General features: G+C 37.3%; 1 protein-coding gene across 1 annotated transcript; it reads right to left on the reverse strand.

The window, feature by feature from the left end:
- Positions 1–275: 275 nt before the first annotated feature.
- LOC134302638 (interleukin-31 receptor subunit alpha) lies at positions 276–12,745 on the reverse strand. The gene is made up of 14 exons (XM_062987803.1): positions 12,654–12,745; positions 10,634–10,748; positions 9,329–9,498; positions 9,009–9,160; positions 8,624–8,789; positions 8,051–8,133; positions 5,977–6,199; positions 5,586–5,774; positions 5,292–5,393; positions 4,730–4,873; positions 4,010–4,138; positions 3,788–3,875; positions 3,528–3,609; positions 276–2,174 (listed from the first exon to the last, which is right to left on the reverse strand). Exons 1-14 carry the CDS (start codon positions 12,727–12,729, stop codon positions 1,203–1,205), a joined length of 2,691 nt encoding a protein of 896 aa, XP_062843873.1. The 5' UTR covers positions 12,730–12,745; the 3' UTR covers positions 276–1,202.
- Positions 12,746–13,348: the final 603 nt, after the last annotated feature.

Here is a 13,348-nt window from a genome sequence, read left to right on the forward strand (position 1 = left end):
CTAAATTTACTTAAATTGTACATGATTTCTCGTAATGATGATTTATAACCTTCTAGGTCTTTAGAAATGCTTCTGTAGCTTTTTGCAGCTTCACCCATCTTTAAAATTCCTCCTTTAAGTTCTCTGACACTCGTTATTTGTGAAGATCAGAGCACATTGTATTTGTAATTTATGCAGAAATTCATTCAATTGAAATGGGTTCACAAACTGTTCAGTCACTGTAACAATGATAAACAAACACAGAAGTCCAAGATACATGAGATAAAACATCTGTTATTAGATTCTTTACTGAAACAAGACCAAACTCACAGTTTTATCACAGTTGTAGAGTTTTTTTTCTTCATTCATAAATATGTTGGCTTTGTCATGAACAGTTACACAAGACACACAAAACAAACATTGTACTGCATGGCCATAAATGAGTCAACAAAACATGAGGTCTCGATTTTGATTGTGCATTAAAAAAACAAAATGATGACTGGCTAAAACATGCGAAACTTAACATACAAATCAGCTGCTGATGATATAAAAACATGCATTCTTGGAATGTAAAATAAAAAAAACATGTCAAAACATGCAATGCCTAATCATCCGCTACACTTAATAAAATCTACAGCACCTTCTTGTTTAAACTATTTATAATTTTCATTTAGATTGCACATTTTAAGTATACTTATTGAAAAAAAAAAACAACGCCACAACCTTCCAAGCATTTACTAAAATTTATAAAAGAAATTAACTAGCCTTGCCATACAAACTCTCTCAATTTGTTAAAAGTCTAAATCTGTGTAAAAGTGTTTAATGTTTCTCATTATTTCACACAGATAAAAAGCTGGGAGGGAAGATACTGACCCAGAGTTTAGAGCCAAATCAAAGTTTGGAAGGTGTAAAATGAATACATTTTAATGCCTTTAGATTTCACGTTCCTAAGATTTAAAGCTGAACCTCTCAGCAATGGAATCTTACAGAGATCCATATTGCGTATGGAGACTCACGCTATTCTATTCTGTGAATCATCCACCACTTGTTCAGGCTCAACCAGACAGCAGAAGTTATATTTGTGCAACATGAACGAAACCCCATCATCCTCGCTTCTTCAGATACAGCCAGCTGTGTCTATTGGATGCTTGGTAAGATTGATGGCATCAGAGATTTCAACTCACAAGCTCGGAATCTTTACATTTTAATGCATTGATTGACATTCATGATCTTAGCAGGTCTGCTGAGTCTTCTGTATTGTGTTTCTGTAATGGACACTCATCTGGCTCTAAAGTCCTATAAACATCGTCTATTTCAAAATCAAGTGAAGAGTGTGAGTCAAGAGTCTGAGCATAGTTGAAGCAGCAGGACTTTAAACTGTTTTTATAAAGAAATGTACTTGAGTCTGTTTCCTTTAATGCAGAATCTGAATTGGACAGAGGAACTGGTAGATAACTAGTCGACAGATGAATGTAGCCACAGGCCCCGGTTTTCGACATACTTTGATGAAGAAAGTCAGCTGCGTCCACTGTTATATAACCATCACACTCCAGTGAAGGCTCAGAGACTGGATGGTAACTAGAGGATAGATGGGTTTCTGAAAGACTACTTTTAGGTAAAGGATTACAGAAATTTTGATTAAGTGTACAAAGATCATGATATGACTCAGTGACTGGAAGACAACTGGTAGATACATGAGTGTAACAACACGATTTTAACCTGGACATAATGTTCTTTTTATGAAGATGATCATTGTCCAGTGTGTCCACTCTACCACAGGATGTGGAAAGTGGTGGACTAGAAAATGTATTGGTCTCTTGACATATCTCAAAGTTTCTTTCACATAAACCTGTGTCCACCATGTCTATGTCAAGGTAGGAATCAGGAACTGCTGAAAAACTAGAAGATGAGTCAGGTTGGATGCTGCTCTGTAGTTTTGTCATGATGCTGTTCTGGTGACTAAAGTCAGTGGTTAGATCTTCAGTCATTTCTTCATCATCCAGTTTACTAAATGTTGGTTCAGATGTTCGTTTGTCTGTATTGGCCATAACTGGAGTATAGAAGTTAATATATTTGCTGAAAGCCCAGACTTGACTCTCCTCATGATGGTGGTAATCACAAGTGCCAGGTAATCGCCCTACAAAAATGGGCTTAAGAAGAGGAGGAGGAGAAGGTTTGAAGTCCAAGACTGGAAGCTTTCAGATACAGATAGAGAGAGACAGAAAAAGAGAGTTATTCATCATCTAACGTAATCAGTCATTCATCATTCTGACTACTCTGTTTTTTTATTATTTACATGATTATATTTAATCTCCCATTGGATAATAACCCTCGATATTTTGTACAACTGCAGACAAACACACCCTCCAACACATCAATCCAAGCCAGAGATGGGCAATTAAATTTTCCAAGGGGCCGCATAAAAAACTGGGACTGTTGTGGAGTGCCGGACCGATATGGTGAACTTAATTCTGCTCAATATTAGTTGTATCTCTTCATATAAAAGCAGTAAATTGTACAGTTTTGATGAGCTATTACTGTGTGATCCAAGCCATCAATCTCTTAATTTTACCAGTCAGTGGCTGAGCCCTAACATGTACACTACACACTATTTTCTTTGTTTTAAATGTATGATTTTAAATAAAACTGTGATTTTTTTTTTTTTTTTTTAAGTAATTTGTTTAAAGTTCTAAAAAATGCATGGCCTATTCTGCTATTAAAATGAAACATAGCAGGTCTTGAGTGAAAAAAACACACGAAACATTTTGCAAAACATAAATTGATTACTGTAAAACACTATTTGTTCCCCACCCATATCATCCCTGTAAAAATGCAGTTTTGTCAGTTTTAAGAGATACTATAAATTACTGTAGGGCTACAACCTTCCAGGAACCAGGACTGACAAAACCTGCTCAAAAGCTTGTCGGCAAAGACGTTTTGGATCCATCTGCCCCCTAGTGGCTACAGTAAATTTTTCTTCAGCACACAAAGAGTAAACAAAGCAGTATTCATAATACAGTAATTCATGCTATTTTAAGACATTTCCATAAGACTTTATGTACATTATTTGGACACCCCTCAATTATATGCTTCCAACTTACAGTGGATACAGTTTGGCAAAGGTCTTTCCTGTTCCAGTATGATTGTACCTCCATGCACAAAGCAAGGTCTATAAAGACATTTTAAAGAGTCTGGTGTGGAGAAATTCCAGAGCCCTAACCGTAACTCCAATGAACAGCCTTGGAATGGACCAGAACCAGGCTTTCCTATCCAAAAGTCCTCTCAGTGCAGAGTTTTCAAATGCCTTTGACTTAATAAGCACAAATTTTCAAACACTCTAAAATCTTGTGTAAATTGCTCCTAGATGAGTAGAGGCTGTTATAACATCAAGAGGGTGGGGGCACTTCCACATTAATGTCTATAGTTTTGGAATAGAATGTCTAACAAGCTAATGATCGAACTGAAATTAATCCTTGCATCTAGTCAGTCATCATCTGTAAACAAATCTTTTATGTGTGGAGATGCAACAAAGTGCTTTTTGGTGTTACCTGACGTGAAGAAATAGATGGCCAGGAGGACAGGTTGCTCTTGGAGGGGTCAGGGATGGCTGGACAGAGACTTTGCTGAATCCTGAACAACATAAGAGTACATTTTTAAATCTTTTTATTTATTCATTGATAGATCTGCACCACCTACTTGCCCAGTGATTTAAACAGGGGAAATTAAGAGCAGTCAATACACTGTTAGAATGTGCCAAATATATATTTGTGTTTTTATGTACAATGTTTATCCAAAGTTACTGATTTACCTCACAGCCTGGCTTAGCAAGATTACTACAATCAGCAGAAATCCTACAGCGCACAAGACTATGGCCATCACTGGTATGTTATCACTCCCTGTTAACACACACACACACACACACACACACACACACACACACACACACACACAATTTCACAAACTCACAGAGCAGCACTAATACATAAATAAGCACTAATTAAAACCAGAAGCTGACTTTTTAATGACTTACACACAACCACAGTGACCCACGGGCCTGCAGCGTCCCCTGCCACCGTGTTGGCCGTCACACAGAAGCTGTACTCCCCCGGAGAAAGATCAGTCAGGGAAAACTGCTCAACATTTCTTCCTAACACTTGAGCTGCGAAACATGATGGAGTGCTGATGTTACACAAATATGTACGGCTGTCTGACTGCACTTATTTCATCAGGTGCACTGATGACAAATTATGTGGAATTGGCTCCAGCGTGGACTTATGATAATGCAGACATGCATTTATCAAATGCAAACAGGACAGACTTCTATGCAAAACAGCCAATTAAGGACTAATAACATTAACAATTTTTATACCAACATTTAAAAAGTTTATATATATTGTAATAAAACTCATCCTATAAATGGTCATATTCAATACGTCCATTCCCCCAGACATAGCCAATCATGTCTGTGTAGACACCTGGTCGGCTGATAGCTGATAGGTGGTGTGCTAGCATAACAGACTGCGACGCCATCCCAGGACCCTAAATTTCATAATGTGTTAAAAAATACTTTTCAAAAAAATATGATTTCAAAATCACGTTTGCTTTAAAGCTGTTGCTTTTATTTGTTTAATGCAGTCCAGACTAACACTGTGCTACTACTGATATGTAAAGTGCCCAATATTCCTATTTAATTTTAATAAAACACAATTCATTATCCAATGCTACGTGTTCTGTACAAATGAGAACTCACATTTCATTTTGCCAGAGATTTGATATAAAACGATGTAGTTTTGGATGAATCCCCTCAGTATCTCCAGAGGAAGAGCTCGCCACTTCAGAGTCACACAGTCACTTGCTGTCTGAAGCACTTCCAGCGTTGGGCCAACAGAGGGAACTGAGAACCAGAGGCAGTAATAAACAGGTCACATGGTTTAAAACCAACCTCCCTTTTGAATCTCAAATTAATCCTGTTTGTAGTAATTTCGTGGTTTCTTTTCTATGTGGTTTGAAACTGGCAATGGGCTGGATTGAAAAACGCTTCTCTTTTTTAATATGGCTTCATAACTATTATGAAACACCAACACTGCGCTGGATGCAATATTGTTACTACCGAATTGATTCAAGGTTACGTAAGAAATTAAAAAGTAATAAGTATTCCACTTGGATTAACTACAATTTGTTTTAATTAATGCCATAAAAGCCGCACTACATCATAAATCATAAGGAGCAATTTCATCTACTCTTCATGTACTGTACAATCAAGCATGCATTTTCCCTTGAATCATCAGTCTAGTACCAAGTCTAGTACCAACCTCCCTGTCGAGTAAAAGCAGTGGCAAATCTTGCAGCCCCAACTGCATTGTTGTGAAAAACTCGGACGGAAACATTATACGGGACTTCAGGTTGTAAGCCATCTGCAAAACACACACAATACAATTTCATATCATATAAACGACTAATTATAATATAATTAACATAGATATCATTATATAATAACCAGTACCAAGGAAAGTTTGTGAACTATTAGACAGAATCTAGAGAGAAAGCGTAATGCAATAGGGTAATTGGATATGACTAGATTCAGTCGTATATAGATAGAAATTCACCTGTAATAATAAAGTTTCTTGTGGAGCCATTTAGAATTTTCCAGTGCAAAGCGCAAGCTGTGTTGTTGGGTATTAGAAACCATTCCACTACAAAGCTGGCCTCTGATAGGTCTATTGCCACTTTCCATACCACGTTCAGCTGGAAGTCGTCCAGTGGGGTGATGCTGATGCTTTCAGGTGCTGGGAGCACTATGGAAGAACAAAGTAAGCAGTGCTAGAAGACCTAAGCCATGTGCAACTACATGGATTTAGTTCCTGGACTGCACACCATCTTGCCTACAAAGCCAAAAATGGACCAGCCCCAAGCTACCTTCGAGGCCTAATCAAACCCAAACTGACAATCCTGAAATGCCTTTAGTCTTAAGAATGTCAAAACCTGCTGATGACTCACCTGTATCTTGTTCTCTAGGTATGTACATTGAAGCAGCTGGTGAAGTCCCAGCACAGTTGGATGCAGACAGGTTACAGGTACAGGGTTGAGCAGACACAGAAAAAACACAGGAAGTGCTGGAGGAATCTATATCACCACAGTCCCAGTGTCCAGAGTCCAGGTTATTCCAGCATAAAGCAGTGTAGTGCAGAATCACACCATTAGTGTCCGGCCACAGGAGAGGCTGAGAAAGAACGAAGATCTTCAGTTTAGTAACTGTAGATTTTTAAACTATACTGCTGCTAAAAATCAGCAGCCTTATAGCTGACATTCATATGAACAGATTGTGCCATCAGACACAGGGAGAACACACAGGAATCAAACCCAGACCCTTCTTGTGTGAGGTGACAGCACTACCCACTGCACCACCATGCAAAGTGTTTGATTTAAAGCTGTTCTGCAAAGACGCATGGAGTAAATTCCTCCACAGCAATGTGAAAGACGAGAATTGAATTACAGAAAGCATTAAGTTGAAATCAATGTTGCTAAAGGTCATTAACTTGGAGGGCACTTCCTTTATCAAATGTGTGCTGTTGGTCCAAAGGCTACCCCAAATAGATCGGGAGCCAGGCTGGTATACATAGCAGTCAAAGTGTCAATCCATCCATTGGTGGGCATCAAATTTACCAATTCACTTGTTAAACCACTTTAACCTATTGCAAGCAGAAACAAACCAGAGAAGTCAATCAAACCAAGTACCCCAGGACCCTCGCCAGCATCAGTTATTCTCTCAGCTGCACCACTGGGCCACCCAAATTGAAATATATTATAATGAAATAAAAGAAATTAACGAAAAGAAATCTAAAATCAACTTAAATCTGAACCTTTAATAAAACTGATTAATTAAAAGAAAATTGTACAAAACCCCAAAAGAACTGATATAAAAAACAATTATTTTAAATGCTTACAAAATCCACATATATGCGTCATATGGCTTTCTTGTTCCTCTTGTATTATAGGAATTTGTACATTTGTTGCGTTTTTTACACATAACATAGTCTGAATTAGGGAACTGAGTGTTTTGAATTCAAGGAAAGGAAGGAAAGAGAAGTGGGCACTATATTGTGAAATAGGGGTGGGTGATATAGCCAAAACCATCTGTCACATTATATGTACATTTATATTACATTGTTGGTATACCAGAAACTTTTTCATGCAATTTTTGAAGACATCTAACCATGACTATAGGGTCGCTACATACAGTATATATTTCATGATGATATATATTATTGCCCAGATCTTTTATATTATACAACCTATGAGTAAAAGATAATTGTGTAGGTGGTAACTACAACCCACGCTCCCTTTACAAAAAAATGAAATACACATCTTTGGTTTCTTCACTCTTACTTTAAAGCTACATGACCTGGGGACAAATTCCTGCCACCCCACCTCAAATCCGTGACTAAGCAATAACATTTTAAATAACCAATGTATAATAATAAAACACAGATCTACATAGAGTCTCATTAAAGCATTATTGCACACAGTGACTGCGGTGATAATATTCATGAGAGGCGCTTATGAGATGAGGCAAACGCACAGGTAATTATGCTTATATGAAAAAGTCAGTAATGGTAATTATGTGCTGATCATATTGCTTAACAAAATAAAATAGTCAGATAGAAAGCATCACCAAAGGACTCACATTCAAATCAATTTCATTCCTGGTTTTACCACCAACCAAAAGCATTGCTAACAGTCGAATAAAAATTGACTGTGGAGTCTACTCAGGCAAAACAACTAGTTAAACAACATCTGATTAAATTTTGGCCACACAAGCTCTTAGAACAGCACCACTTAGTGTGTAAAATTCAACCACACAAATCTGTTTATCAAGAGCGTCATGAACTGGGCTTTCACAGCCATGCAGACACACAATACTGAAGTACAACACCAGTGGTTTTTAAACATGCTTTTAAATTGTCGAATTACAAAAACAGATAGGTTCAGACAGTTATACATAGCAGAGGACTAGAACCAGAATAGCAGGGACCAGCACTGTATATTTATTATATTTGTGGTACTTTATTACCTTCCAAAGCAAGGTGATGAGCCTCTGTGCATTCGTGCCCACTGGCTGGATGTGTCTCCACATTTCGGGTGCAGCTGTTGGGGCTGAAAGAGAACTCAAACTGTATTATTATCATAAAAATATGTGTGTGTTACCTTCTCTGTCATAACACTAGCAACACTTGCAACCTCCCTTGCCTTTTCTTTCCTAATCTTTTAAAAGCTTCTCTAGGATGGAACATTTTCAGACATGTCATCTATCCACCTTCATGTCAACAAACTTGAGCGATCGCATTAGAGAGGCAGAATGACAGCAAGCCAACAGCCCCGATCACCACAAATCTCTATGACCTTAAACCCCCTAGCTCTGTGCTTTAGACACTTACAATTACATTTTAACTGCCCAAAATAAAATTGGGCACTAATAAAAAGCCTCTCTTTCACATTTGGAAAATTTCCACCTGAGTAGCATGTGCTAAGTCAATAAAAAAAGTCAACTAACATTGTGTGTGGAAAAAATAAAAGACACTGGAGATACAGTATATGAAATAACGAAAGCAAAAGTGGATAAATGATTGTTTACTCAGCTCCTTACCAGCTTCTGGTGTGGTGGCCTGTGTGATGGTGCTCCAGGAGCTCCAGTGCTGTGCCGCTCTTGTGTCCTGAGCTCGAACCCTGACCGAGTACTTTGTTCCTGGATGTAAGCCACATAGATCTTTCTGCCAATCGTGAAGACTGGCATTCATTTTCCAGGACTGGGACTGAAACAATAAAGGAATAAGACAGAATTGGTACTTCTTTACAGTCTTATGCAGTAGCAAACTGTGACTCTTAAACCTCTGCCCTCTGACACCCCCTACCCCTTCAGAAAAAAACAGCGACATGGAGCAGAACTTGTCATAAAGTTAACGATAATTCAAAGATAGTCTCAGTTAATCAGACTTGAAAGGTATGCAGTACTAATGACTGTGTATTCTTACCTGGTATGAAGTGCTGTATTCTATCTGTATGTTTCGAAAATTGCTCTCAGATGGCACATTTTCAGACATGTGATCTATCCACTTCAGCCTTAGACACTGGGTTTTCCCGGGAACTGTGGCAAGAGATATGATCTCGGGTGGGTACAGCTTAACTGCACAAAATACAAATTGAGGAGAGAGAAATCAATGCTTGCTAAACACAATAATAAAGCACCTCTTTCAGTCCAACAATGTGCAACCTAAGGTATCAGTACGTAGACTGGTGTAAAGACTTGACAGAGGTGGGATGGGAAAAGAGTCTAAAAAAATATGGTAGGTACCTGCATCAATCCCATTAAAGCAGTGGGGAGGTGATCTGGTGGATTTTGAGCAGGACTGTGCCATCACATCCACACAGAAGCAATGAGACAACGATCCGATTGTCACTGAGCACTGAGTGTTTGTTGTAGTACAGGAGCCCACGATCATGGAATTAGTCCCACAATTAGTTCTGAAAAACAAATAAATGTACAAAGTATGCCGTTTAAACACGTTCTTCAGTAGTTTATTCAACTAATTCATTTATACAATGCAAAATATACAACACAGCACATATTTTTTTTTAACTTTTTTACAGTACCATAACCCCTACCTACCTACCTTCTACAGAATCAAATATCAGAAAACCAAGAACCAAGTTGTAATTACCACTGTAATTATTAGAGATGTTAGCACAAAGTAAGCATCCGAAAGTGTGTTGGAATCATCTCTGGTTTAAGATGAATCAGTTTTAATAACAGATTATTAGAAATAAATCAGGTAATGGCTAAAAGAAAAAAGCTAAACAAAATGTTGAACAGACACTAAAGTGAGTCTATGAAGCTTGTACTTGGACTTAGTAGGTTGCTGGGCAAGACACAAACAGCTGTCCATGTAATCACTAACAACCTTTATTTAGCCTCCAACCAAATGTCTTGCATAACTATGAACAATGTCAACTTTCAGCAACATCAGTGTCCCAGCAGCTTTTAATTAGTGGCACACCTCTTTAAATACATGTTTCTTGTCTGGAAAAAGGACAGGTGCTACATGTCAATGGAGGAAATATAAATGACAGGTTTACCAAAAAAATGAAGGTGTTTGCATGAATGAGCCATTTATTATGAAAATATAAGTTGTTAGATTCTTCTCTAATAACTGTATAAAAGTATCTTAAGTATCTTTTGTGTTAAAATAAGTTTTTAAATTGGTATTCATGCAGTTATTAACGTTGCTAAAAAATGAAAACAAACAGCATGCATAAGTGTAGGGCTTTTGTACAACTAGAGGAACAACCACTCAACCACAACAATCACAAACATTATTAAAAAAGAACAAGAAACCAAATTCAGTTACCGTTTCAGTACCCCAAGCTGTATAGGTGAAAGTTAAGAAATGCAGATGAGCCACAATGTTGCACACTTATAAACCTTTCATCAAAATCAGACGTGCCAAAATAAGCCAAACAGTGTTTACCAGGGTGTGGCTGGAAGCCACTGTATATCAAACCACTCAACTCGCCGACATGTGAATCTTACTCGACATAAATAAGACAGTTCCAGATACCATTTTTATATACTAATGATTGAGCATACATCGTGCCTTACTTATTAACTGACAGTGTGTAGTTAGTATGATCCAAACTGACAGCACTCCAGTAACAGGTGATGTTGGCATGCTCCAGGATCTCACAGTGTATGCTGCTGGGCACTGACGACGTTGCTGGAAAGGAATACAAGTAAATGTATGTAAATAGAAAGGAATAGATATTATGAACACAACATACCAATAATGCAAATATTAATAACAACATGCAGCGTTTGTACAAATACTTATTATCTAATTACAAACACAAATCCCAAAAACGATGGGACCCTATCAGCATTATAGATGTTTTTTATAAATATATGTTCATTCCTAATTTATTGCCTGCAATACATTCTAAATAAATTGTGCACGTGTACAATCAAATCTGTAAGTTTGTGAAATAATCAAACACACGTGTTTGGGAACTTTCCACAGGTAAACAGGTGAATAGGTAACAGGTCACACTTTTATAATTGAGTATTAATAAGCACCAAAAGTCATTTACAAGCATGGTCACGTTTTATCGTTTTGAAAAGTCTAACAGTTGTTTTCACACATTTTCAAGGAATTTTGTAATTTCATCATCACCATGAAAAGTAAGCCTCTGTCATGTTACGGGGGGGTGTTATTGCCAACAGCATGGGTAACTCTGTGAGGGCAGCATTAACGCTGAGTGGTATGTATGCATTACATATAGCAACATTTGTTTCCACCTAGAAAACATCTTCAGGGATGTCACTGCTTGTTTCAGCAAGAACATACCAACCAACAGTATACATGTTGCAACAGCATGGCTTTTTAGTAGCTTTTTTAAGTGCTTCTAACCTGTTTTCTATTAAAGTGTGTGGAGCAAAGGTTTAGACTAACATGTCATGTTGTAAATACTGCATCCCATTCACATACGTTGCTACATAATTAGATTTATTATCCTTAGATTTATTACAAATAAACTACATGTAATAAGCATGTGATTTACATAAAACCTTTGTTTCAAAAATTTGGAAAGATAACTGAAACTGTCACCTTATGCTGAAGGGTTATTTGTTCCAGACAAATTTCCTCTTAGTGTTAAGTGACAGTTTGGATTTTCTTCCAGACCTTGGCAAGATGCCACTTTACAATGTAATTTATAATAAGTGCAGTCAGACTAAACCTTATCTCAGAGGTTTTAAACCGTTTTCAGACAGTGACTTTCAGTGACCCAAGAACAACCCCACGCACCACCCCATGAGGATTTCTTAAAGTAAAGATAAATATTTATATTCAACTAAATAATATATTGTTTTCCTGCACAAGCAGATCAAACAAATTACAGTTAAAGATCATATCTCATAAAAGAGAGCATTTGCATAGCTGAGCATCATGCGCTTATCCATAAGTAAATTTGCCTAGAACAAAAAAACAAAACAAAAACAACTTGGCCCACGTGGGGTCCAGGGTATTAGACTCTTATATTAAATCTCACATATGTGTATATGTGGATCACATATGTGGATCAATGCAAGTAGCACTAATTATCAGTGATGATCAGTCTAATAGATTTTCAGCTGATGCTGTGGAGAAAGACAGGGATAACTGACTTCTTAGCTGTGTGCTAATGTCACCTACAGAACTAACAGTTTTAATGGATATTATATTTAGATTTGGAAACTATAAAAACGTTGCTGACAATATAAGGATGAGGTTAAGCAACATCGACAAAATTACTACCCATATTCTTCACACAATGTTTTATTCTTTCTACATTTAAAATAACTATTTAAGTCACTTAAACCTAAAAACTGTCATTACTTAAATACATCACATATTGTCTTCTACAAGTGTATGTAAACCTTGGACCTCATCTGTACACAGATGTTTCTATTCTGAGTGATAATAATTTGACAATGCTCAGGGTTTAAAATTACTGTCAAATTCTGCCATTCTGCTTAAATGTCGTTTTTACCCTGGTCAGTGACCAAGGATGCCAATCATTTTGTTACAGTGAAGCACCAGCACTCTTTGTAAGATTGCAGTAAAAATGCATGTGCAGTTTCTTACTTGTAGATAAAAGTATACAAAAAAACATCCAGGAGAAAAATCCAGCACAAGTGTGATTCTTCTCCTCCATCCCCATTCATGTGTAAATCATCTCTCCTCTTCTGATAAGACATGAAACATCTGAAAGATTGATTAGATCCGTCAGAGCAACACTGCAGAAAAAAACAAAACACCAGCTTTCACTTATGTAAAATAAATGTACTTTTTGCACTCCAGTATTAATAAGACCACTCTTACCTTACAGCTGGCAGATTAGGTGGGAGATCTTACCGACATCTAGCATGATGGACAGCAAGCACGCAATCGGTATGCCATTCTTCTCGTCGTGCTTCCTCTCCTGTCAGTTGCTCTCTAGGTAACTACTGCGAACTCAATACTGAGACTCTACGCAAGCGCATTTACACAGCCTAGAATTACAGCACGCTCTTCTAGTACTGTAGATATCATATTTAATAAGCAAACTCATTATAAAAGCCATAACTTTGGCTATGACACAGTAAGCTATAGCTACAACTATTTACCTAATTACAACAAAAGAGAAAAGCTGAATACAGATCAGCGATTGGTCGTTTGGAAACACTCCTAAAGTAAAAGCAACCCAACCTGTTTCTGAGGCTGTTCGATTCCAAAAAACGACTCTGATTCATATAGATGTAGAGAGTTGATGAAGAAGATTTAAGAAGTCGATTTAACAA

Source organism: Trichomycterus rosablanca, chromosome 25 (assembly GCF_030014385.1).
Source record: "Trichomycterus rosablanca isolate fTriRos1 chromosome 25, fTriRos1.hap1, whole genome shotgun sequence".
NCBI lineage: Eukaryota > Metazoa > Chordata > Actinopteri > Siluriformes > Trichomycteridae > Trichomycterus > Trichomycterus rosablanca.